At 33.9% G+C, this 26,346-nt stretch overlaps 4 protein-coding genes and 2 long non-coding RNA genes across 6 annotated transcripts; 3 read left to right on the top strand and 3 right to left on the bottom strand.

The window, feature by feature from the left end:
- LOC142539711 (protein BOLA2) lies at positions 1–1,987 on the bottom strand. The gene is made up of 3 exons (XM_075645348.1): positions 1,789–1,987; positions 463–485; positions 1–374 (listed from the first exon to the last, which is right to left on the bottom strand). The coding sequence occupies exons 1-3, from the start codon at positions 1,849–1,851 to the stop codon at positions 185–187; spliced, it is 276 nt and encodes a 91-aa protein (XP_075501463.1). The 5' UTR covers positions 1,852–1,987; the 3' UTR covers positions 1–184.
- A 4,334-nt stretch (positions 1,988–6,321) lies between these two features.
- On the top strand, positions 6,322–7,119 carry LOC142538341 (putative mitochondrial protein AtMg00310). The gene has a single exon (XM_075643683.1). It carries the CDS (start codon positions 6,322–6,324, stop codon positions 7,117–7,119), a length of 798 nt encoding a protein of 265 aa, XP_075499798.1.
- An 877-nt stretch (positions 7,120–7,996) lies between these two features.
- Positions 7,997–13,139, top strand: LOC142539710 (ranBP2-type zinc finger protein At1g67325). The gene is made up of 7 exons (XM_075645347.1): positions 7,997–8,343; positions 8,864–9,261; positions 10,147–10,213; positions 11,720–11,793; positions 11,896–12,050; positions 12,391–12,471; positions 12,964–13,139. The coding sequence occupies exons 1-7, from the start codon at positions 8,142–8,144 to the stop codon at positions 13,013–13,015; spliced, it is 1,029 nt and encodes a 342-aa protein (XP_075501462.1). The 5' UTR covers positions 7,997–8,141; the 3' UTR covers positions 13,016–13,139.
- Positions 13,140–14,504: 1,365 nt separating this feature from the next.
- On the top strand, positions 14,505–18,304 carry LOC142539709 (RNA demethylase ALKBH9B-like). The gene is made up of 6 exons (XM_075645346.1): positions 14,505–14,784; positions 15,776–16,465; positions 17,099–17,184; positions 17,285–17,595; positions 17,670–17,741; positions 17,819–18,304. The coding sequence occupies exons 1-6, from the start codon at positions 14,628–14,630 to the stop codon at positions 18,075–18,077; spliced, it is 1,575 nt and encodes a 524-aa protein (XP_075501461.1). The 5' UTR covers positions 14,505–14,627; the 3' UTR covers positions 18,078–18,304.
- Positions 18,305–21,798: 3,494 nt separating this feature from the next.
- LOC142538896 (uncharacterized) lies at positions 21,799–22,467 on the bottom strand. The gene is made up of 2 exons (XR_012818761.1): positions 22,369–22,467; positions 21,799–22,247 (listed from the first exon to the last, which is right to left on the bottom strand). It is a non-coding gene; the product is annotated as an uncharacterized LOC142538896 (long non-coding RNA).
- LOC142538897 (uncharacterized) lies at positions 22,465–24,960 on the bottom strand. Its single transcript, XR_012818762.1, has 3 exons — positions 24,933–24,960; positions 22,553–22,653; positions 22,465–22,478 (listed from the first exon to the last, which is right to left on the bottom strand). It is a non-coding gene; the product is annotated as an uncharacterized LOC142538897 (long non-coding RNA).
- Between the last annotated feature and the right edge of the window lie 1,386 nt (positions 24,961–26,346).

Raw genomic sequence — 26,346 nt, 5'->3', positions numbered from 1 at the left:
ATAGGAAAGCAAGGATTCATAATAAGCAGACAATATTGCAAGCAGTAATTTATTTTATTTTAGGTAGCTAATAATGCACTTTAATTTTTATCAAGTAAATGACAGAGGGCGAGTTGTTTGAATTTGCAGCTCAGCATTTGCAATCGAAAGCACATTTTGTTTTGTCAAGTCAGTTAAACCATATTCAAGCAGCTGCTTGGGACTTTTGGGTCTCTTGTTTCCACTGCTCATCAGTCAGAGCTTTTGTTATGGAAAGGGCGTGAATTTCTTTCATCTCTTCCGCTAATGCAGCATTCACCATTCGATGCCTCTCCAACAATCTTTTGCCCACAAATTGTTCTGAAACAATCTCGACTGTGAAGCTTGCACCACATCTGAGAGCACAACAGATGTTGATTGTTTATGCAATGAACTTGTGAAGAATCAGAGTAAACCTAAAAAGTGAATCATCTGAGAACGTACCCTCCAGATATGTCGATGACCTCCTGAAACGAGGGGTGAAAAAATGAGATACAAAACCAGGATAGAACAGATCAACAAGAGTTTACAGCAAATTGTGGTAGAAAAAGATGGAGTGCATTCTGAAAATTTGAAATATTGGTTACAAATGGTATTATCACATAATATAGGTGTGATGCACATGGTATACAAGTCATTGCTCCAGATCACTAGGACTCCAAATTGCATCTAAAAAAGGAAAGGATTGGGGCAATCGCCCTCCAAACTCCCTTATGTCTTGTTTTTTTTTCAGGATCCGCACTTGTAACCCCTTCACCTGCATATCCCCCACATTTCAATGAAGAAACATCTCCAACGGAAAGGAGACATATTTAAGCTAGCACTTTAAGCTTTAGCACTCCACTTAGAAACACGTTAAATTTCGATAAAAAAACATAGACTTGGACTCTGTAGCATGACCAGATAATCTAAGAAGCATGAGCTAATAGAAACTTGGGTGGTTCAAATCAATTGCCTTCAATACCTCCCATGCACTCGATGGCGATCCATCTCAAATGTCAGACATAGCTCTAGCAATCACTCGATGCGACACAAGCTGCTTTTAGAATTAATCGTTAGACCACACAATGAATTATACAATTTTCTTCTTTAACAGACAGAACACAAGAAATGTGTGGCATTATGGCCCTCATCCACCATAAAAATTCACCCCTGAATGGCCACAGCACTCCTTAATCGAAATGTCACACAAAATCATGATATTGCCAGTTATCTTAAGCCTCCTCTTCTCCGAAAAACACTTGATATTTCATTCAATTCTATTATGTAAAGTCATCTTGGTTATGATTGTCATAACAGACGGATTCAGCCATTGTTATTAGAACCAAAATGTGGAGTTAAGCGCGTGGGTAGGCTCAGCCACAATCTGCCAAGACAAAACTCAGACAAAAGAAATAAAGCTCTTCTACAAGCTTATTTTTTAAGGATACAAGCAAAGCAATCAACTTTATGATATCTGTCACAAATAAAATACTAACAACTCCCACTTCGCTAATTAATTACACTGTAGACTAGTGATTCAGATAATTCCAATCTTTCCCACAGCACACGGGGAAAAAACGCAAACCAAACAGAATATAATTAAATTAAAATACAAAAAAAAAAGCTTGCAAACTGAAAATAAAATGGAGAATCAATTTAATAATGTCAATCGAATGCAATCTGCTGCGAACATTTCCAACGTTTTAATAATGCTAAAATCCAAAACCCACAAAACAAATATCCATAAATCACGTATGACAACAAGTAATACTAGATAAGAGCGATTACAAGATGAGATGGATTCATCTTTGACTTTAGGGTTGATTCGACCTGCTCCTTCGTCACCCCCATTTTCCGTTGTGTGTATTTCCAGTGTGTTTCGGTGCGTGCCCGCAAATCTAGTAAATGGTGCGTGCAAGTCAAGCTTTGAGATGAATTGGATTCGGAATCGGGATTGGATTCGGAGGATATATCTTTCGAAAATATATATTCGATTAAATAAAATATGAGTATGTTTTTTGTGAGATGGTCTTACGAATTTTTATCTGTGAGACAGGTCAACCCTATCGATATTCACAATAAAAAATAATACTCTTTGTATTAAAAGTAATATTTTTTCATGGATGACCCAAATAAGAGATCTGTCTTACAAAATACGACCGTCGTTTCACACAAGTTTTTGTAAAATACATAGATCATAAAAATGGAAGTATAAATAAAATATTTTTTTTAAGAAAAAATGTTTTATAAAAATTATATGTTGTACTTTGTACAGTTAGAATTTAGATTTGACTTTGAAATAATTCGATATGAATTTAAAACTTATCACACTAGGTCGAGAAATAACCGGTTAAAGATTTAAAATTCGTTGTCAAATTATATTTGAACAAGTATGTGTATTTTAAATTCTTCTATTTAAATTCTAATTTAGAGTTTTGTTGATAATATATTTAGATATATATAGAAAACATAAAAGATTTATTAATAATTAATTCCTTCAATTAATAAGTTGGTTGTTAATGGGAGAAAAAAAAACAAAAAACAAAAACAAGCTATTTAGAATTTGCAAATGAAAACAATCTCACTCTGAAGTGTGTGGGAAATACAAAAATACATTACCTTATGTTTGGATTAATAGATTTATTCGAAACCATAATTATTATCGAAATTATATTACTTGATATGAAATAAATTGAAATTCACTTGTGTCGTACTTGGATTAATGTATTCGAGATAATGGATTTCAATTAATTTGAATTGTTCGGATCGAAAAAATTCAACTCGTTTCGAATTATGTAATTATGGTTGATTTCGAATACACTAACGATGATCTGATAAAAAAACCCATACGAATATGGGTTCGTGTTCCATTTTCTATTTAATTTTTCTGGAACGACGTCATGTGTTCGAAATATTTTCCAAAATTACGTATGAAAATAAGTTATTAACCAGTTCGAAAGAAAGTTAAACTATCTATTGCTTCGGAATGATATTCTATGCATTAAATCCATGAGTAGGTCTCTTGTTGTGGCGCCCCAAACCTCGCCACGTAATCATACAACATGTGACGTCATATGCATAAAAATTTTCTTTTCGACGAAGTAATAATATAATGCATATACGACAAAATAGTGCAATTATCACACTATCTACGTCAGTATAGTAGAAGCAGTATAATAAATACACACATACAACTCAAATAAGACAATAAGCTATACTGTCTCTATCTACTATCAACTACAGGACTGTTTGACTAGACACACCTAGTCCTTCACTCTATCATGTCTCACGGCATAATCCTGTAACCTGTCCAACAGAAACAGCCCCCAAAGGGTGAGCATACACAACAAACATCGTCGTAATACATAACAGTTATATTAACAACAACATAAGATATAACTGAAATGATAACAGAAATACCCCCTTTGCCGTTTCTGGACAATCAGCCATCAACAACCTCAACAACATCACACTGCAACAATAACATTGACGATACGTCGCACCCCAACTCCGTCGACAGCAATATCGTCGAACGAATAACAACATCGACGATACGTCGCACCCCAACACCGGCGACATCAATATCGTCGAACGAATAACAACATCGACGATACGTCGCACCCCAACACCGGCGACAGCAATATCGTCGAACGAATAACAACATCGACGATACGTCGCACCCCAACACCGGTATATCCTTTTGGACCAATCAAACAATCAAATTTTTCAAAACTCAAAACATGGAACTTCTATATCTTTCAGTTTTCTATGTTATACCCAAATTTCAAATCATTTAGACTTCATATGACCAAAATATGTCATATTTCTCTATTTAAAAATCGTTAATTATTTAGTAATCTCATATTACTAAATCAACTACTTGTGATATTTACTTCAGGCATTACACTTGTTAGACAGTATCACGAAAATTTATATGTGAGACGGGTCAACTTTATCGATATTCACAATAAAAAGTAATATATTTTCATGAATGACCCAAATAAGATATCCGTCTCACAAAATACGACCCGTGAGACCGTCTCATACATGTTTTTGCCTAAATGCAAAGGGGGTATCCGTATTTTTTATTCATATTTTTTCTAAATTGTGGTAAACAAACGTTTCAATTAATTTACTTTAATAACTCAATTAAAGTGGCAGATATCGATATTATATTTCGAAGATAATCGAAATTCCCATTTTAAAAAAAGCATGTGAGTTTAAAATTGTTAATTGAAAATCTCACTTAACGAACTTAAAAGTATAAACAGTAATTTCGATTTGAATTTTGATATAATATTTAAGATATTAATTAATGAAATCTCATTCTTATATATTCATTATTGACTACACTGTAGATATATTATATACAATATTTTTATAATTCATTTGGTTTATATTTAAATGAAGATCAAAATGTACTTATAAAATTGAACTACAAATTGAAGTTTAGAAAATTAAAGCTCTATCCGCTAAGCTATATGTGTCTTGCAATAAAGTTTTAACACTTTATTAATATATATAATTATTAAAACAGACCATCACATTAAAAGTTAGTTACTCTAAAGGTATCACACTTAATAATATAGTAATAGTATAGATACATTTTTTTTTTTGAGTTGAAAGAAATGTTTATTATAATTGGTTTCAAATTTAAATACTCATTCTAAATTTGAGATCACATGAGCTATAAGTCATGGTTAAAACCATTACAAAATCTTCATGTTATATATTAAACATCAAATATTTTATACTATTTGGTTTTGGTACTCAAAATATATTTTCAAAAGTACTCTACCTAAAGAGACTACTGTACCCAACAGCATAAGCCCAAACTTTGGAATTCTTTCATTCCGACCATAGACCCATCCTTATTAATATTGGCGCTCCACAGAGACAAATAACTTGCCACGGACCTCTATTCCGATTCGAGCCTCATTGGGTTACAGAGAACGATTGTAAAGATATAGTCGTTCAAGGATGGAAAAAAGATGACAAGACTCTAACATTATCAGAGCGTATTCAGAGTGTTAAAACATTTCTAAGGAACTGGGCTGGACACCGATTTAAAGATCTTCCGAAACAGATAAAAACCAAGAGGGGGCAACTAAACCGTCTCAGGACTCATGAGCAATGGCATTTGTCTGTACAAAAAATTAGTGAGCTAGAACGTGACATTGAGAAGCTAGCTACCAAGGAAGAACTGTATTGGATGCAACGAAGTAGAGTCAACTGGCTCGCAAATGGTGACCGCAATTCGAAATATTTTCATGCATGTGCCTCACTCCGGAAAATGAAGAACCATATTAGCGGACTGTTCACAGCACATGGAGATTGGTGTACTGAGCCGCGTAACATGTCTGAAATCGTGGAACACTATTACTCGAATTTGTTTACAACTAATGCACCGACAGCAGCAGATAGAAGACAGATTCTAGACTGTGTTGAACCAAAAGTGGACGGGGATATGAATGCTCTTATTTGTGCCCCGTTTACGGCAGAAGATATAAGAAAAGCAGTGTTTGACATGCATCCGAATAAAGCACCCGGACCTGATGGGCTATCAGTTTTCTTCTATAAAAAATTCTGGGATGTGGTCGGCGCAGAGGTCACAGAGGCTTCTTTACATATACTCAATGCAGGGGCGATCACGGAGGACTGGAACTCTACTATTGTAACTCTCATACCGAAAGTCAAGCAACCAATGACAATGAAAGATTTTCGTCCAATTAGTCTATGTAACGTCTGTTACAAAATAGTGGCCAGAGCTTTGACGAACAGGTTGAGACCTATAATGCAACATATCATTAATGAATTTCAGAGTGCTTTCATCCCAGGCCGGTTAATATCTGACAACATTGTCCTGGCTTTCGAGGCACTTCATTGGATACGCAACAAAAAAAGAGGACAAAAATCATTTGCAACGCTTAAACTTGATATGAGTAAAGCATATGACAGGATATAATGGAATTTCATTGAGGGAATGATGTATCGGTTGGGCTTTGCAAATACATGGGTGGAGAAGATTATGCACTGTGTCTGCACGGTCCAATATTCTTTTTCAATAAATGGTGAATTAAGCAACCCTGTCATACCAAGCAGAGGCATAAGACAGGGTGACCCACTCTCACCATACTTATTTGTTATTTGTGCTCATGGCTTATCATCTGCTCTTGTTGCTTTTGAAAGCAGAAAACTCATCACTGGAGTACGTATGGCACCCTCTTGTCCTTCTATAACCCACTTATTTTTTGCAGATGATAGCCTCATGTTCTTCAAGGCTACTATGGATAACTGTGCTGGGATCCGCACTGTCTTAACATGTATGAGCGAGCATCAGGACAACTAATCAATTTTGAGAAATCTTCGCTGTCCTTCAGCCCAAACACGAATGACAGAGTGAAAGAAACCATCAAATCAATGTTAACTATCCCCGTTGTGCAAGGACATGAAGTGTATCTGGGCCTGCCTGTCTTCTCTAGTCGTAACAAGAAACTACAATTCCGATATCTTGTGGAGAGGGTAGTGACAAGATTACAAGGTTGGGGGAGCAAAACCTTCTCAAGTGGCGGTAAAGAAACCTTGATTAAGTCAGTTATCCAATCGATTCCAACATATGCTATGTCCTGCTTTCGTATCTCGACATCAATATGTGAAGAGATCGAGAGAGCTTGTGCTAACTTCTGGTGGGGTGTGGATGACGGAAAAAATAGAATGCATTGGAAATCTTGGAAAGCTCTTTGCAAGCCAAAATGTATAGGTGGGCTGGGCTTCCGCCATCTCGAGACGTTCAACAAAGCACTGTTAACGAAACAAATATGGCGGGTCTTACAATCCCCTGAGTCGCTGGTTGCCCGGGTTCTTAAAGCACGTTATTATAAACATCAAGATATCCTGCATGACTCACTTGGAAGTAACCCTTCTTATATATGGAGATCACTACTGTGGAGTCGGCCTCTCTTGGAAAAAGGCTTATATTGGCACGTACGAAATGGGGAACGAATTGACACTTTTGCGAGTCGATGGATACCTGGCAGGGGTGTGCAACCAAAGCCTCCACAGTACAGTGGTACCTATGACAAAGTCAGCTCCCTTCTTTTGAATTGGACAATGGAATGAACATATTGTGCTTGACTCCTTCCCCCCTCATGTGGCAGCAGAAGTGTTAGATATTCCGATATACCAATCGAACCACGAGGACTTCATATATTGGGCCTATGATACAAAAGGTAGATATTCAGTCAGAGAAGGCTATAAGAGGGAAATTGGATTCTATGATCCACCGGACCATAGCTCGGAGATGCACTCAAAGAAGTGATGGAAATTCATTTGGACTATGTCGGTACCCCCAAAAGTCCGAGTATTTTGGTGGCGCATTTTGCACAATATTATTCCGACATCAGTCAATCTAATGGCTCACCACGTCCCGGTAACTGGCAGCTGTCCATTATGCCATTTCGGTTATGATAACACAACTCATGCATTATTCTCTTGCTCAGTGGTTAAAGGCTGCTGGAAGACATGTCGGTTTTGACATATGAGTGAACATAACGGAGCCACCTTAAATCACATTCGGCGCAAGACGAGCACTATTGCAGATTTACTAGCGTCTTTTGGTATTTCTCACCCGACTTCCTTTGCTTGGAAGCCTGGGGATTTTTCTTATTGGTTTGTAAAATTTGTAACCAAAGATATTTCTCAATCTCAATAATACTACAAGTTTTGCGATAAAAAAAAATACTCCACCTAAAATATGGACTATATATTGGCACTGTATATAAAAATATCAACAATTTTAAAAATTACTATAATATACTAATTTTCTTAAATAAAAAAACCATTCACATTATTTTTTTTTTAAAAAAACACAAAATAAATAAGTAAACTTTATTTTAAAAAATTTAAAATACAAAAAAATAACACAAAAATTTTTAAAATAAAAACTGTTTATTTTATATGAGTGGTTATTTTCCAAATTGCTGAAGATAATTAATCATTAATTTTAAAACGAGATGAGAGAGTGATTTCACTGATCTGATTGAAAAACATTGGAAACATATAGACCTCAGTTGTTAGCGATCAATTTCCGCTGTTTAAAATTTGGTAGGAGTTGGAAAATTTAGGTTAGACGAAACAAAAGGATGGGTAGCGAAGCAGGAGGCGGAAGCGGGGGCGGCGGCGGAGGAGGAAGAGACGGGGACTGGGAGTGCAATGGCTGCCGCAACAGAAACTACGCCTTTAGATCATTTTGCAATCGGTGCAAACAGCCACGCCTTCTCGTTGATACCAAAACCCCCTCCGATTCCAAGTGGCTTCCACGAATCGGCGATTGGATCTGCACTGGTACTTTCATTTCGAATTTGTTGCCTTTTAGTCCGGCAGCGTTGTTTTGTTGGGAAAAGCTTGTAATATGCTAATTTACTGTCAGTTGTGTGTGTGTGTTTTCTTTAAACGATCGTCAATTAATCACCGAAGTACTGCTCCTTTCCATGCTTATCAGTAAATATGTGGAAGTAGTTCAACTTTATAACGGTATATAAACCACAGTATTTTTTTCTCTACTTAAATGTCTTGCTTTCATGCTACTAAATATTGTTGGTGATCACGTTATTTTTTAACTGTGTGACTGTAAATGGTTTGAATCTCTTTTAGAATCTGTGTGAAAATGTGATGAAACTCTTTTTCAATCCGTGTTACCTATTCAAGTCAGTCAATCAAGAAACTTGATTTCAAATTGGTTGAGTTGTTTTCTGCTTTCTGAATGTGTATTTTGGTATTGGATGGCGGTTTGGCGTGTGATCTCTTCGCATGTGTCTTCTCCATGGCTACAATTGGTGTGGGTGTGTATACTATGGATCGATAGGTTGCACTAACAACAATTATGCATCAAGAGTAAACTGCAAAAAGTGTGGACAGCCAAAGGAGGTAGCCGCAATGCCAGCTATTGCAATGCCTGGAGCTTCAGTCCATACTCATCCAAATTATTTTGCCAGGGTTCAAAGAGGAGTGGAACAAATGTTAGGTGTTGGATCTCTCCAACAATCTTTGAGCTCTGGTTGGCCTCTTGGAGGGACTGATGAGTATGGAATCCATTCTGCTGATCCCTATAGTCTTCAGCCTACGTGGTCTTTGGGTGGGAACGGCATGCCTATGGTTCCATTTTCTAGTCAACCAGATAACATGAATCATGTTCCAAATGGATGGCGTGCAGGTGATTGGTTGTGCCCTTGTGGCTACCACAATTACTCTTCACGTGCACAGGTATGCAGAGTGTTATATGTTGTGGTGTCGGAAAATCATTTTTCATGATGTAGAGTCTAAAGTCTACAATGACAGACAATATACGAAGATATAAATTATTATGTGCTAATTATTGATGTCAAGATGGAGGGAAGGTTATCGGTTTAAAGAGATTAATGTAGGCTGCCAATTACAAGTGTATATAGCTTGGAGAATTTAAAGGATGTGTAATTTTAGTCCGTTAAATCTCATTAAAATATCGTATCTTTAAGGATTTGGGATCCGTTTGGGTATCATAGGTCCATGATGATAAGGAGTTTCAACATTTAAGATAATGGGAAGCATTAAGAAAAGGTTTTTGGCATTAAACTTACTGAATTTGGAGAATTGGGTGGCATAAATATGCCCTGCACTCAGACCAGCTGTCTGCGTTTGAGTTCCAAGTGTTAAACACTCTCTTACCATACCCGCGATCAAAATTCCAAAAAGTACTGTTACTGTGTGATGATCCATAATCAACATCTTGTCATCTTTTTGGGTCTCAGTCATTTTGCTGTTGCAATCGCCAGTCCAGTATTAAACTTGATTAGTTCTATTTTGGTAGGATTATGGCCAACAAAAGTTGTGAGTGGGACCAAATATCCTCATTGTTCTATTAGATCAGATATTAGATTTTATTTCATCTTAGTCTACTGTATTTGATGGTCACTAGTGGCCTAGGTTGCTACTACAGGTATTGAAGAAGGCATTTCCAATTCCTAAATTTGCCTCCTTCTAGGCTGCATTTTTGAACTTTTGATTGGTTTCCTGAGAGTGAAACTAATTTAACTAATCTACTTATTGTGCAAAAGTTCTTTATTTGATGAAACTATATTTCTCATATGCATTGGTTGCCGTCATTTTTAGTGCAAAAAGTGCAATGCTCCTACACCAACAGAGACACCTTCATCTCTCATGAATGCTGCGGTTACAGGTTTGTTTATTCAATTTGTCTGTTTATAGTTACGTAATACTTGAGGAGGTTTGTAAAGTCATTGATGCTTTGGATACATTATTTAGTTTCGAATATCCTGTTAACATCAGAACCTTAATTATTTTCTTTTGCTTTTGGGGGTTTGGTGGTGAATTTTTCTTGCCCGGAAACTATTTGAAATGTTTTTTTTTGCTGAGTGTTGTTTGATTCCGTTTACTAGTTCCTTCCCTCTAAAATCTTGCCATTGCACTTCATAGGGATGCAGGTATATATTGCCTCACTGAAATTATCAGTTGGTTGGTCATTTGAATAGACAACACACATTTTGATTATTCACAAACTACTGGGATTTCAACATGTGTCAGTAACTGAATAGTCAACAATAATCCTCAATTGGTCAACTATTTTAACTTTTAACAAAAAAATAATCAATTTAGGAATCCTATCCTCAGTTTTCTTGAGTCAGATGTATATGGTTTCTGAAGTTCTTGCAACTTTTGAAAAAGGTATGCTGTGGTATTGGTGGTTTTTGGCCGTGTGATTTTAAGGGAGGAATGATATTTTTGTGGTTTGAGGCCGTGGAGGTGGCGGTTACATTTTATAGAACGAGTGAGTAAATGGCAATTTTATCCGTGATATGGGGTGTGTCAGGTTTTTCTTGTTGGGGGTAGGGATGGAGACAAGTAAGGGAAAATCAGTGATGTTCGCCTACTTTTCATTGCACTTGTACTGTTGGGCATAATTTGATACATGGGATAAGGGAAGGATTGATAAATAATCCTCTTTACTGTTTAAAAAGCCCATGATATTATCATGGGCTCATGATAAATAATTTTTTAGAAGGATAAAATGTCCCTTCTATTAGGTGTGATAATTTTAATTTAATGATAAAATACACTACAAATGACTTAATTGCCCTCAATTTATAAATGATTTTTATAAATCTATGCTAGTAGGTAGAAATTAAAATTAAATAAATATTTTTATTTATTTTTATATATTATATAATATGATAATTATATAAATGAATTCGAGATAATTATATAAATAATTTTTATAAATATCAATAAAATTATTAGTATCACTCGATTAACCTTAAAAATTGATATTTGACTTGACTCACAAAATCAAGGGCTCAATTATCATATTATATAATATATAAAATTAGGTAAAAATAAATAAATCATGCAAGCACTATCAGCGCATTAACAGATAAAAAATATGAACTCAAGCAACAACTTTGAAATTATAAAATTTATTATGATAAGGTTAATTTTGTCATTACAATCTAATATATAAATTTAATCACTCTTATTAAAATCATACCAAACAGTAAATATAATATCCTACATCTTATTTATCCTTAACTTATCTTTACCACAAGTTCCTCACTTCTGTACCTATTGTGTTGAATATTTCAAAACTGTGCTTCTTCCACTGCATATCTGGATGGGCCTTATCATCTAAGCAAGCATGCAATCTTATGTCATTTTCCTTCTATTGAAGCTGTTGGAACAAAACGTGTGGCATCTGAAGAATTTGCGCACAACTGGGACAGCAAGAGACTAAATGCAGGACGAGTAAGAGACTGATTTGATCACCGGATTCATTTCACACGCTGAAAGATGAAATCTTTAATTTTAACGTGGGTCCCTTGCATGCTTTATTTGATGAACTCTCAGGCATATGGGATGCAGCAAGCATCTTCTGCACTGGAGCCATTCCAAGTGTCTGGTTACCCCACCATTTCCAGTGGAACATCGGCGATGGCTTCAAATTTGCAAGTCAATTTTCAAATGTTGCCTGTATCGGCAGCACCCGTGCTCCTTGGGAAAGGGTAAAACAGGATCCTATTAGATTGTAACTGTTTCTAGCATATTTGTGTATACTTTCAAAGGAGATCATCATCCAGTTTTTTTTTTTTTTGGTGCTTATTGTTCCTCTTCTTTTCCACATGGAGTCTGTCTTCTCCCACTATTTTTTCGTTTTGTATGATTTGCAAGTTACATCACTAGGTCATGGAATATTTCAACTCTATAGTATTGCCATTAAAGTAAATCTTACTCTAATCAAATCCATCGTCTGAAAGTTTCATAGAGAAGAGAAGCACATATCCCCATCCCACTTATTATTCACCATCAATCTGTATTAACGATATATGCCTGTTGTATCTGCAGAGCTAAGCAGTGGCGTAATGGGGATTGGATGTGCTCAAATTGTAACAATCACAATTATGCATCTCGAGCTCAGTGCAACAGGTGAGCGATTGAGATGAAATTGAAACTTATTTTCACTAGCCGATTATTTCTTAGCATGTTTACTTGGTCATCAACTTGTCAAATGATGGAATGACCTAAGAACTCCACGCTGATGAAATATCATTAGGCTACATTTTGGTTGCAAAGTAAAGCGTGGATGGTAAATTTTGCATGCACTTATCCATATTTTGGATTAGTAGGAAAAAAGTTTGGTTCACTAGTAACTTTCCTCATGGTAACTACTTAGTCAACAAATTATCGTGTAAAATATGACGAAACTGGGACGCCCAACCGCTAGTCAATGATATTTTTTCAAATTTCTGTGCATTGATAACTTTTCCTCATGGTTTGCTTCTGTTGTTTTTCAAATTTCTTGGCATTTTTCTTCTGTGCATTGAAAACTCATAATTTTGCCAAGAAAAATAATAGCTACGTTCGATTCAGTGTGATACTGTAAAATGAGCTCCATTATTTCTTGCTTTGAATTTGCAGGTGCAAAACTGAGAGAGATGATGCAATTGCTGAGGCAGTGAGTGTTGCATAATTCACAAGTTGTGAAGAGCTAAATATTAGTTCTGTACTATATTGTTTTGAAATTAGAAGCTTGGACATTGGTTAGTGTTCGTACTTGGACTCTTGGAAGATGGTGTGTGTTGTACGTTAAATTTCGTTTTGTTTTTTGAAGTTTTTTTCCTAAATCAAATATGGTTTTTTTTTATATATAGTTGAAAATTTATGACAATAGATTGATAGAACGGTTTTTTTTTTCCTTTCATAAAAAGTTGCGCTTTAACGAGGGAGGTAAGTTTATTATGGGTTTCGAAATAGCAATTAAAAGCTTGATACCATTAAATCTATTTAAAAGTAGTTGATTTGTATGTAGTTTTTACATTAAGAGAATGACTTTTCCCAAACGAAACCGATTTACTCAAGATAATTGCACAAAGCAATATCGGAATATTCACGGAAAGTAAAAAATTTCAGACCATTTTTTTGTTTGTTTGATTTTGATTAAAAAACTGTTTTGTATTGGATTAACTAAATAATCAACTTGTTAGGATTATTAAATGAAGTCGTCAAAATGGATTTGATTTGATTTGGAGAAAAGAAATAAAATCATATTTAAATTCTCTAATTACGGTATAATTCTTTTCTGATTTAGGTATATAACTTCAAAATTTCCATTAATAATAATAATAATATGTACAAACATATATATATATGACATAGATATAGATGACCCACTATGATTCGTTAATAATGTGTTTGACATCGTGAAATTTGGTTTGATTTTGAATTTTAAATAGGATTTTAGTGTTTTATAAAATGATATTTCAAAATAAGATAGATATTTGATGATATTTTATTTAAGTGAAATCTTCAATATATATATATATATATATATAACTATGATTCGTAAATAATGTGTTTGGTTTGATTTTGAATTTTAAATACGATTTTAGTGTTTTATTAATTGTTATTTCAAAAAAGATAGATATTTGATGATATTTTATTTAAGCGAAATCTTCCATATATATATATATATATATATATATATATATATGATCGACTATGATTCGTAAATAATGTGTTTGGTTTGATATTGAATTTTAAATACGATTTTAGTGTTTTATTAATTGTTATTTCAAAATAAGATAGATATTTGATGATATTTTTATTTAACTAAGTGAAATCTTCACAAAATTGATAGAATTTCATGAAATTTAAGTTTTAAAAACAATCAAATTATTTCATTATTAAATTAATATAATTTACTTATAAATCTTAAGTTTTTTTATTTTTTTTAAAAAGATATCATTTATCCAAAATCTTTATTATAATCAATCCACACTATTATATAATACATATATTTTAAGAAAATCAAACAACCATATTTTTATATTTAAAAAATTCTATACATTATTTCTTTTCACTTAAAAAAAGATTTTTTTTATCAAATTTTATAACGTTATCTTAAATTCATCTTTATAAACTTTATATATACATCAAATCAGGAATCAGTAAAATCGAAAATACTTAAATCCACATTGGCAAAAATCCCGGCGTCAAATTTCACAATAAATCGGAGTTCAAATTGAAGTCTTCACCACCTTTAGATTTTTCTCCGACATAATTTTTTTGCTTTTCATCGATCAATGGCCTCAGAGATGGACCAATTTCTGCTTAAATACAACGCTGAAGAACTCCGAATTGCGGCTGAATTCTTGTCCAAATGGCTGCCTTTTCTGTCCCCGGGCCTCTGCAAGACCTGCACGCTAACTCTTTCCGATCACGTCCGATCTCTTGATTCAGGTTTGCGTGCTCTATTTCTGTAGTCTTTCTAACTTATGTATATGCGCACCTTTAAGTTGTTATTTTCTCTGCCCGTTCACTGAATTTATGGCGTCTTTTTTTTCCTTAATTGTGCAAGTTGAGTTTTTTTGGGTCACAACTAATGTAAATTGGAAGATTTTTTATGCGACCCCTTCGCGGAATCAATTTTTTTAAAAAAACAATAAATTTGCGAGTGGTTTTTTTTTCCCTTTTTCTTTTGGGATAATTGTTGTTTCTTTTCAGTTTTTATTCCTATCATCAGGGGAGTATTTATCTTGGGGTTTAATTGGTTTTCAAAAGTAGATCTGCGATGCGGGGTTTTTGGTGTCAAGGGTCTATAAATGTTAAAATTAGTTTTTTCTTCCTGTTATTTAAGATATATTTGTTTTTTGCCCTTTAAAATTGCGGGACTGGTACAGTGCACTTTGTAGGCGTGTTGCTTATGAGGATTTAATTTATTTTCAATTATGTATTTGCTTTTAAGCTTTTCTTTTGTAGATTTATGAATTAACAAGCCAACTGAACAGAGATATAGATATGGACTTTAAAACAAAATCCAAGAGCTTATCTTTTAGAATTTTTTACCAACAAATAATGTTATAATATAAAATGGGAGGATTAAATAAATAAAAATTTGAAAGTGTAATCGAAAATGACAACAAAAATAAAGGTCTGGTTAGATACCTCAGTTCTGGTGAATCAATCTAGATCATCCGTCAGAGTGGCCACTGGTGTAATAGCTGCTCCACCTTATCAGCTGAGTAATTATCCACATTCCTGTTTTTTATTATCCTGTCATTGCATAATCCCCCTTCACAATTTGATTTGTTCATTGGTTAATGTGCTTTTCATTAACTAGTTTTTATCATTATCCTTTTTATCTCCTTTCATTCAATTATTAATTTTGAATTATCGGATTGAATGCTGACAATGAATGCATTATCTGTTGATTTTGAACTCTTACAAACAGAAGCTAATGTCACTGTTTCGACTCCTGTTATCATGGATCATCAACATTGCGTGGAATATCAGGATAATTGTAGTACCCATTCCACTGGAAGTAGGAAAGATAGTGTGGATGATAATGATTGCGCAGAAACATTTTCATCGGGCAGTTGGAAAGATGAGGCAGATGGGTTGTCAGAACATCCAGTTGAAGAGTCATCAACTAGTGACTTTATCCAGTCAGCATATCTTACGAGCACTCCAGTGAAGAAGTCTTGTGTTAATGTGGCTCAAAGCCCTGGGGTGAAACAGTCTTGGGATGATGTGGCTAAAAGCTCACAGATGAAGAAGTCTTGGGCTGATATGGCTCAGAAAGATGAGCTCGAGGAAGACGAAGAGGACGAACAGATTAATAAGTTTGTCAATGCCAATGCCAATGCCAATGCCAATGCCAATGATTTTACAGGGGATGGAACGTCACCGAAGGAAGCAAAACCGAAGGTGAAATTGTCCAGGGATCAGAGAGAATACATTCGCTTTGGCAGTGTGAAGAGGAAGAAGGATTTCATATGTCTGGAAAGGGTTACTGGGAGAATAGTAAATGTACTAGATGGGCTGGAGTTACATACTGGTGTTTTCAGTGCTGCAGAACAGAGTCGGATTGTTCGGTATGTTGAACAGCTTCAAGAGATGGGGAGGAGTGATAAGTTGAAAGGTAAGTTCTTGACATATAGTTCTCCAACATTCTAGAAGTTTGGTGATGAAATAGTATATGCTTTTCGTATACTTCATCCTTGTGGTTTTTTGATTGGCTAGCTTGGTTTTTATGGCGGGTTTGGTTTAATGGCTTCAGTTTTGTCTGGTTTAAGCTGCATAAATTTTGATGTTATTTTTGTCCGGAAGGAGTGGCTAACTTGCTGGTTTTTACCATCAGGAAAAGTCAATCTAGTTGCACGGACTTAATTTATGTTTCTAGATGCAAAGAATTGGATGAATCATCTTTGGTGAAACACAATTTGCTTTGTTTTCACAAACTTGCAATTTAGCCCTTGAGTTATGAAAATAATAGGCACCTTAGCCTTTTGGTTGTTAGTGATACTCATGATTGTCAGGATCTAGATTGATCTCACAATCTAAAAGGTATAACCTGGATTGTATTTTGTGATTCTTTTAAGGTAAGGTAATCAAATTCTTTCAAATACTGTGATATTAAGTTGTAATGTTAAAGTTGCAATTCGGCACTTAAATTGTTATTTTCTTGTTTTTTATTGTGGGCCCAACCCAAGGAGTTATATGCATTATTTTCAAAGTTATAACGGATATACTGCTTTCTCCTTTCTATTTTTAGATCGCACCTACTCTCAGCCTCGAAAGTGGATGAGGGGAAAGGGACGTGTAACACTCCAATTTGGTTGCTGTTACAATTATGCCTATGTAAGTTCCTCGTTGCTTTGGCTGTTGATTTTTTTTTTAGTTTTCGCATACGTGATACGACTGACTTCATCAGTCCTCAATTTAACTCCGCTGGTGACAGGATAAAGTTGGTAATCCACCAGGCATCCTCAAGAATGAAATTGTAGATCCTTTACCTCATCTATTCAAGGTTATGATAAAAAGGCTTGTTAGGTGGCACGTTATGCCTCCATCTTGTGTTCCTGACAGCTGTATCGTCAATATTTATGAAGAAGGAGATTGTATACCACCTCATATTGATAATCATGATTTTGTCAGACCATTTTGTACTGTTTCATTTCTCAGTGAGTGTAAAATAATATTTGGATCAAACTTGAAAATACTTGGTCCTGGTGAATTTGCTGGTTCATTTTCTATCCCCCTACCAGTCGGGTAAGCCTTTATTTTATATAAATTAAAGTGTTTGGTTGTGTCCTCAACTGATCAGCTGTTTTAAACCTCTCTAGGTCGGTTCTTGTTCTCAACGGAAATGGGGCTGATGTGGCTAAACACTCTGTGCCTGCAGTTCCCACAAAGAGGTACCATTCTTTGAAAATATACCTTTTATTTTCATTTTTTTTCCAATCATGCTAAATCTTATTTGTTCGTCTGCCAGGATATCAATTACCTTTAGGAAAATGGATAGATCTAAATGGCCCGTCGATTATGTCCCTGAACCTGATCTGCAAGGGCTGCAACCGCTGCCAGATCACGTGGATAAATCAAGGGAATACAGTGCTTCAAGATCCAGAAGTTCTTTGAGTAAGCCAGCTGGCGGAATAGAGCAGGTAGACAGAGGTAGGGGATCAAATAGTGTACATTTGGATGCTCGTCAGTCAATCAGATCAAACCCAACAAGGAGGTTCAGTCAGTAGGCGAAAGTTTTGAGTAGATGTGGAAATTTGATGAATGTGAATATTATTATTACAGCTCTAACAAGTGACTTCTATCATTTTTTTGTGAGAAAGGGAGGCAGTTTGCATACAATCTATACTATCTATAAATATGTGATTTTGAATTGTGAATTTACTTAGTTACCTTTTCACTCACAATTACTTCATTAATGTTTTACTTAGTTACCCTTTCACTCACCATTATTTCATTAATATTTTATTTAGTTACTCTTTCACTCACCATTAATTCATTAATATTTTATTTATTTATGTGAGATATGAGTTTGAATTGTTAATTTACTTAGTTACCATTTACTCACCATTACTTCATTAATGTTTTATTTATTTATTTATGTGATTTTTCAATTTTCTGATTTAAAGATTGATATTGAAAATAAAAATAACTTTATTTCATTATTTTAGTTGAATGTATGACAAATATTACAAACACATTAATATGATATTTTATTTTATTTTTGATTTCATAAATTGTGATATTTAATTAATGTCTTAATACACATATCAAACTTCAGAAAATGTCATTCTTTATGGTACTTTTCCAATTAAAATAGACATTGAGGCCATGTAGATTCTATATGTTCTTTCGCAAATTTTTCTTATATTTTATTTTTCGTATAATTTGATTAGTTTGATTTATTTCGATTAGACAAAGAAATTAATGATAAATTAAAAAGAGCGAAAATTACTTTCTACTTTTGTATTAAATTATTAGAAATCTTTAAAATTTTTTAACGAAGATAATTTTTTTAATAAATATGAATTATAGTGATAATTTATTTTTATTCATTAGAAATTAATTTTTTAAATATAATATTTTTTAACTTTGTATTACTTATTATTTTATTTATATATGTGTTTTACTACACATATTTATTTGATTGATATTATTTAAAAAATGTATTTACCATGAAATATTAATCATCAATATTAATTTACAAATGATCCATTCTGATATAAAATTAACTATCTATAAAATGTATTCTAAAAAAAACAGATAAAGTTAAACAAAATCGTAAGGGGTTAAAAGTTAGCAGATCTATACACCTATAAATATATGAGTTAAATTTGTGAATTTTCGTATTTACACTTTTATACAACATTGCTTAATTAATGTTTCATTTATTAATTTTTGTGAATTTTTAATTTTCTGATTTAAGAGTTGAGATGGAAAATGAGAATAACTTTATTTCATTATTTTAGTTGAATTGACGAAAAATATTACAAATACATTAGTATGATACTTTTTTATATTTTTAATTTAATAAATTATGATATTAATTAATGTTTTAATATATATCTCAAGCTTACACTTTTCTAAGTGTTATAAAAATTATACGAGAAAATGTCATTTTTCTTATGGTTTTTTTCCAAATAAAATGGATATTGAGAGCATGCAGATTCTATATGCTCTTTTGCAAATTTTTCTAATATTTTATTTACAATATAATTTGATTATTTTGAGTTATTAATTTGATAATTTTGAGTTATTTCAATTTTATTCATAGAAAAAGAAATTAATGAGAAATTAAAAAAATGAAAGTTACTTTATATTTTTGTATTAAATTTATGAGATAATCCTTATAATTTTTTAATTAAGATAATCTTTATAATAAATATGAATTATAGTGCTAATTTATTATCATTTGTTAGAAATTAAATTTTTTGTATATGATATTTTTAAACACGTATATGTGTTTTACTACACATATTTATTTGATTGATATTCTTTTAAATTTTTATTTAATATGAAATTATTAATCATCACTATTAATTTTCAAATGATCTATTATGATATAAATTAACTATGTATAATATATATTTTTAAAAAAGAGAAACTTAAACAAAATTCGCAAGGAGTTAAAAGTTAGCAAAAACAAAATTGATATTTAACTTAATAACAAGTTTAGGGGTTTTATTTTAATATCATTATGATAATATAGTTAATTAAGAGAATTTTATTTGACAATCTCTATATGCACTTCATTTAAAAATATTTGTGATTTTGGTTTTAGTAATATTCATTATTCTATTAATTTTATTTTTATTGTTTTTCATTGTGAATAATATTTGGATGAAAAATATCTTTGTTAATTTGATAAAGCTATCATTATGTTATAATCAAACGAATTGAAAAATGTTATATAAATAAATTAATATATTCGATTTGTCGTCATCATGTATTTTTATCTATTGTGTTTTGATCTGTTTAGATTGACAAATAGTCTTAAACATGATGTTGTTCAAACGATTTTAAACAATATCTAAATTTCGTAATTATGTTTTCATTGTTAATCAACCACGTGTAACGCACGTGCACTTTCCTAGTTGTACCAAATGTACTGGTTATCCGCTCAAGAGATCATCAGGTATCACTTTGGTCATCACTGCAAAACATTTGATTGGCATATAGTTGTAGCAGCCGTATGAGTTGTGCTTGTTTTTAAACTTCAAGTGTGTGGTTTTTATGTTGAAAATGATCTGGGGAAGTTCATGTTAGTGAGATTGGTTTCAGCAGTGGACCTAGGTAGGGTGGGTGGGTGGTCTTTGTTATTTAACAGAAAAAAACTGATGAAATTTGGAGGCTAGAACGTATAATTTTACAAGGGTGGTCTTTGTTATTTGGAGGATAGAACGTATAGTAATTTTACAAAATATACATTTACATTTATCAAACTTCTGCAAAGTGAGAAACGTGATAGAACGTATAGTTTTACAAGTGTAGAATGGATCTTTTGGTTTGGGAGGGAAATGAGGATAATAAGTTTTTTTTTTTAAAAAAAAAAAAAAATCAAACAAGCCCCCGTCAGTCATATCAAAGAGTGGGCTGTTTCCTGTAAAAAATTATCTTGTTCTTTTCTTTTTAATTTATACCATGAATTTCGTTTTCTTTTTCAGAAATTACCGAAAAAAAAATTAGTTCAATCCTTAGAGTAAGGAAGTTTTATCAGAAGTTTGTTATTGAAAAGGTTAAAATAATAATAAATTTTAAAAACACTTCAAAGAATTCATCAGTAAATCTTAATGCATACAAAATTTGCATTAAAAGGACTATGACTAACCAGTAACCACAAGCAATGTTGTAAATGGGAGAGGCGGAGGCGGTGGTGGAACGATCAAAGACCGATTATCATCTCGGCATCTAAGCGGTTGATTTTTTTTAATAATTTTTATAAATAATTTTATAAAATAATGTAATATAATTAAAAATAATCATATTTTTTTATGTGATATATGTAATTAAATAATGTTTATACATAAAAAATTCATACAATATAATACAATTTAGAAAAAGTGCAAAGAAATATATAAATACAAATTAACAAGATAATTAAGATGATGAATGATGACGATGGCAACTGGAAACGTTTTAAAGCAGATGGTGCTGATGGTGGATGACATTTGAAATCAAAAATAAATTCAAAATAAAGTGATGAATTTATATCTAAGATTTTTTAAATTGACTGAGTTTTAAAATTATTAGACTTTGACATTTTACTAAAATTTTAAAATTATTGACCGTCTAGACTGTCTCCACCTCCTGCTCGTCAGCCGGATAGCCTCATTAGACAAATGCAGAGCGGACAAGGGCCACATACCGTTTAGACGGGCGCCTCGATCGCAATTTAGAACACTGACTACAAACACGAAGTTCACTTCCGACGTAGGAATCTGAAAAATAAAGTAGTTTGAAGTCTTCCACCGATGGGAGTGGACATATAATACAGCATATAAAAACACAATTCTTAAATTCAAGTTTTCTCACTCTCATAACACAATGTAGCGAAAGACCTTTCATGTTTCACGTGAAAAAAAAGGACGTCAGACGATTTTTCATAAAACTTACATAACCTTGACAGCGAGTTTTATGATAATTTTATCGCAATTGTGGCAATAGTTCCTCTCCCAGATATCATATTTTCCACACCCTCTCTTTATATATATCAGTGAAACTCATTTACATCTTGCTTGAAGACTTTGGTTTTCCACCACTTTTCGTTATTGCAAACCATATGAATGGCAAGCCATCAAGCCCAAAAAATCTTGCATATGGCACATACAGCACCTACACGGAGCACCTATGTGATCATCTCATCTGCAATCAAATGCTCTAACAAATCGAGCAAGAAAAAGCTGAATAGAAGAAAAACAATCTGGTGAAAAATAGGCTACAAGAGCGATATCCCGGGGGGGGGGGGGGGGGGGGAGAAAATAAACTATTGACCGCAGTAGGAAAAGATAATGGAAGAGTTACCATTGAAAACCTTATTAGCGGTTAATGAGATGCTAGCATACTGACATTATCTAAGGTCCCAAAATTTATTTCACCACGTGGGTTCACCTTTTCCTTAAGCCTCAGCGATTCTGCCATCACTAAACAAATATATGAATGAATGCATATGATTCTAAACAATCCAGTTAGGCACAAATAGCCATACCATCCCATCCATTCTTTGAGGAATAAATAACAGTAGTTGGATGAGAGGTGAAGCTAACTAAATCAACTCCATATTTTTAGCTGTTGATTGTCATCAGACAACTGAAAGTAACAAGTAGGCTCTGTCAGGACACATGACTAGGCATTACAATTGATTCCAAATACACGCAATAGTCAGTGACCCTGAGGCCGTCACAGACTGAAGGAGCCTAGTTCCAGAAAGACACATCACTTACTATGAACTAGTGATGTTTGAAAGGCTAGATCGAATTAGTGTTTTTATCAAAGCTAACAGGATTAACATCTCAAACAGATAACGAGGGGTGATGGATGAAACATTAGTTATTGTAAATCAGGTTAAGTTCTCTCCGATATGACTAACTTTGAGTGTTGAGACGAAAAATGTAAAACTGTGAGCTACAATGGTTCGCAACAGACCGAATAAAAGATAGAGAATTGTGGATTTCCTAAAGTTAAAAAAGAAAAAATATATTGCTACTAATGCTCAAATCAAAATTCACCATCTTTCAAAAACAAAAATAAAAAAAAAAATCAAAATTCACTAGAAAGAATGATGTGGGGCTCTTAGCTCCTAATCGCTATTACAATGCACTTTGATTATGGTTAACTAATTACAGCGAAAAACGAGTTTAAAATTTCTTTACAATGAGCCCAAGATATTTCTTCTACAATTTAAATACTAAAAATAGTATTTAGTCTCACATCATAAACATGCCACACGTAATCAAAACCAATCATATACAACCAACTCATATCCTCGGGACATGCCCTGGTATATGGACACATATACATATATACTGGGAACAAAATATAAACCTCAACTCAAACTGTGACTCTCTCCAGAAGTACCCTCTCCGGTCTCATGATGTCCTGGAGTACCTGCCATTGTCCACACACAAAGACAACAACAGCCTCCCTTGGGGGTGAGCAAAGCTCCGTATGAAACAACCATCATATATACCACAAGTATCTAAACAATGATATATGATATGCAATGCATGTATGTCGTGGAGGTATCAGGTCAAATGCACATCCACTGAGCACATGTCAGAATCAAACGAATCGCTATCAAATCAATGCTCGAGCTGGCACACCGGCCTCAATAAGGGATACTCGTATGATAGCGGCGACGAAGCGCCATCATCCCAAATCTCATATCAATCGTCGGGGCCACAAATGTCTATGTTTCAAGGGTCATATAATACCAAACATAGCATTGTATTCACAAACCCCAGAATCCAATCAAATCATATCAGGGTATCCAAGAATCATAGCTCAACGTGCATATCATGTATCGATGTATGCATCAAACGATGTGTGTTAACAAAACATTTATTTTATATATCGATATTCAAATCACAATGTCATGTATGCCACATAAACTCAACAAATAAGGCATATAGACATGTATTCTCATTCCAATCAATCAAACCAATCCAACATATATCATATAATACAGATACCTGTCGTATGTTACCCGGTCGCAACATACCTCAATTTTTCGTTTCCAGTTGATGTAGCCTGAAGATATCGGTATAATACTTTATCTACATCAATAACATACTCATTCCAATCAATAACATAATCCAAAATCATTAATATGAGTTTCAAATATCATTTGAAACTTCAAAAATTCATATCATGATTTAATTCCGACTTCGAATATGAGTTTCTTGTCGGTTATTCTACTACATACAAGAATTTCAACTTCAAATATATGCTATTCCAGCACTTTGATATTTAGAGCTGCTGGAACTAGAAGAAAATTACCTCAGTCAGAAGCCCTCGACGCGATGATTCCGAATCTATAATTTGTTTCGCGTTTAGACAGCGTTTCGAAGTCGATTTGGACGAAAGAATTCGAAATCTTTTTCTCTCTCTCGAAACTTCTGAAATGAAAATGAAGAAAACGAACAGCAAAATTATTCTTATCTTCCCACCGCTCTCGCGCTCGGGCGGTAGAATTCTCGCGCCCGAGCGCGAGACATTCTGTCCCCGAGTGTGAGTTGTGACGCGCTCGGACGGTCAAACATTACCGCTCAGGGCGCGGAGTGTTCTGCCCGAACACAAATTTTACATACCCTGGCGCTCGGGCGGTCATTTTCTACCGCCCGGGCGCCACATGTTTTGTATAAATATTGACTTTTGTACTATATTGGCGTCCGGCTTCTCCACTCGAGCTCTTACAACGTCAATTCATATTCGATACTTATTTTCTCATTTTCATTGTCACGATATACATCAAATACATAATCACATGACAATTTCATAGATTATCGATAATTACATAAGATTTACGATAATACGATACACGGTCCTTACAAATGATCTGCAAACATAAGTCAAAATAAAATACTTACGTTGCGCTGGAGACATCATACAGGCCGAATGACAAAAACTAGAGTGAGACGGTCTCACGAGTCGTATTTTGTGAAACGAGTCTCTTATTTGGGTCATCCATAAAAAAATATTACTTTTTATGCTAAAAGTATTACTTTTATTGTGAATATCGGTAGAGTTGACATATCTCACAGATAAAGATTCGTAAGACCGTCTCACAAGAGATCTACACGAATAGATTCATCGTCACTGGCAGTTACCAAATAATTTGAAGTCCTATCAAAGTCCATTGAACTGATTGTACCATTCTGCGGGATGTAATACAATAATACAAGAGTTCAGCTATACGATACTTCAAGGGGAGGATATTAAGCTTAGGAAAAATGAGAAATTCAAGCTAGGTATGAAAAATTTCAGTATTGGAACAACTAATTGTAATAATAAAAAAATTGCCGCTGAAGCTCAAAATGCAAATTCCACGTCAACGAACTAATTCAAGATTTTCCATAAACAACGTAGAAAAATACCAACAAAGGTCGATTTTCACAATAGAGCACTTTTTTCAATTTCCAAATTTTTTGGTTAACAGAACAAGGGACCGATTCCCAAGACAAACGGACTACAGCTGATAGGATCCGGATCATGGACGAGCCGTAGTATTAAGTGGATAGTCCAAATCAGAGCTAATACACCGGGTATTATCTTCATCAACCGGGTATTTATCCTCTTCCCAGGCAATCAAGAGCCCGGGCTCTCATACAAGCTCTCGGGTACCTTACCATCCGGACTAACTCGAGAATTGATCCACACTCGACTATATTGATATGGACAATATTATCTGTCAGAACAACATGTATTTGGCGTGTTGTATAAGTCATCAGAAAGTATGGGCAGCCGTCTTATCATATTTAACATGTGACACTGAAAACAAGGTAATTATGAGATTTGCTACTATAAATAGCATGTACATTTCTCATATACAGATTCTGGAATTTTGAACTCTGAAGCACTCACATATATTCTCACATATATCGCTTGTTTTCTTCATCTTCAACCTGCCGACTTAAGCATCGGAGTGGCCACGCTTGACACCCCTCCGACGCCCATTCACGAGTTATTTTCCTTATTTGCAGGTTTTATCTGAAGCCGTTATCCTTACTCATATTTCCTAACACGGAATTATTCTTATTATCCGGTGGATTGTCCACATATCTCATACCGATTCACCCGGATCACATCAACAACATTTAATGAATCAGGCTCGAGCTCATTGTCTTTGTGAGGTTAATACATGCTACATCAAGAGTATTTCTTTTCATATTGGGTTTTTTTTTTTAAATTAATGTAAAAAAAAGAATTTCAAAAATAATTTTAAAAAAAAACTTTTGCATAACTACTGTAATCCGCACTTACAAAGCGCGGACGCTCCACGTG

This window comes from Primulina tabacum, chromosome 3 (genome assembly GCF_025594145.1).
Source record: "Primulina tabacum isolate GXHZ01 chromosome 3, ASM2559414v2, whole genome shotgun sequence".
Taxonomy (NCBI): domain Eukaryota; kingdom Viridiplantae; phylum Streptophyta; class Magnoliopsida; order Lamiales; family Gesneriaceae; genus Primulina; species Primulina tabacum.
The sequence above is the reverse complement of the archived record's forward strand: the minus strand, read 5'-3'. Positions and strand labels throughout refer to the sequence as shown.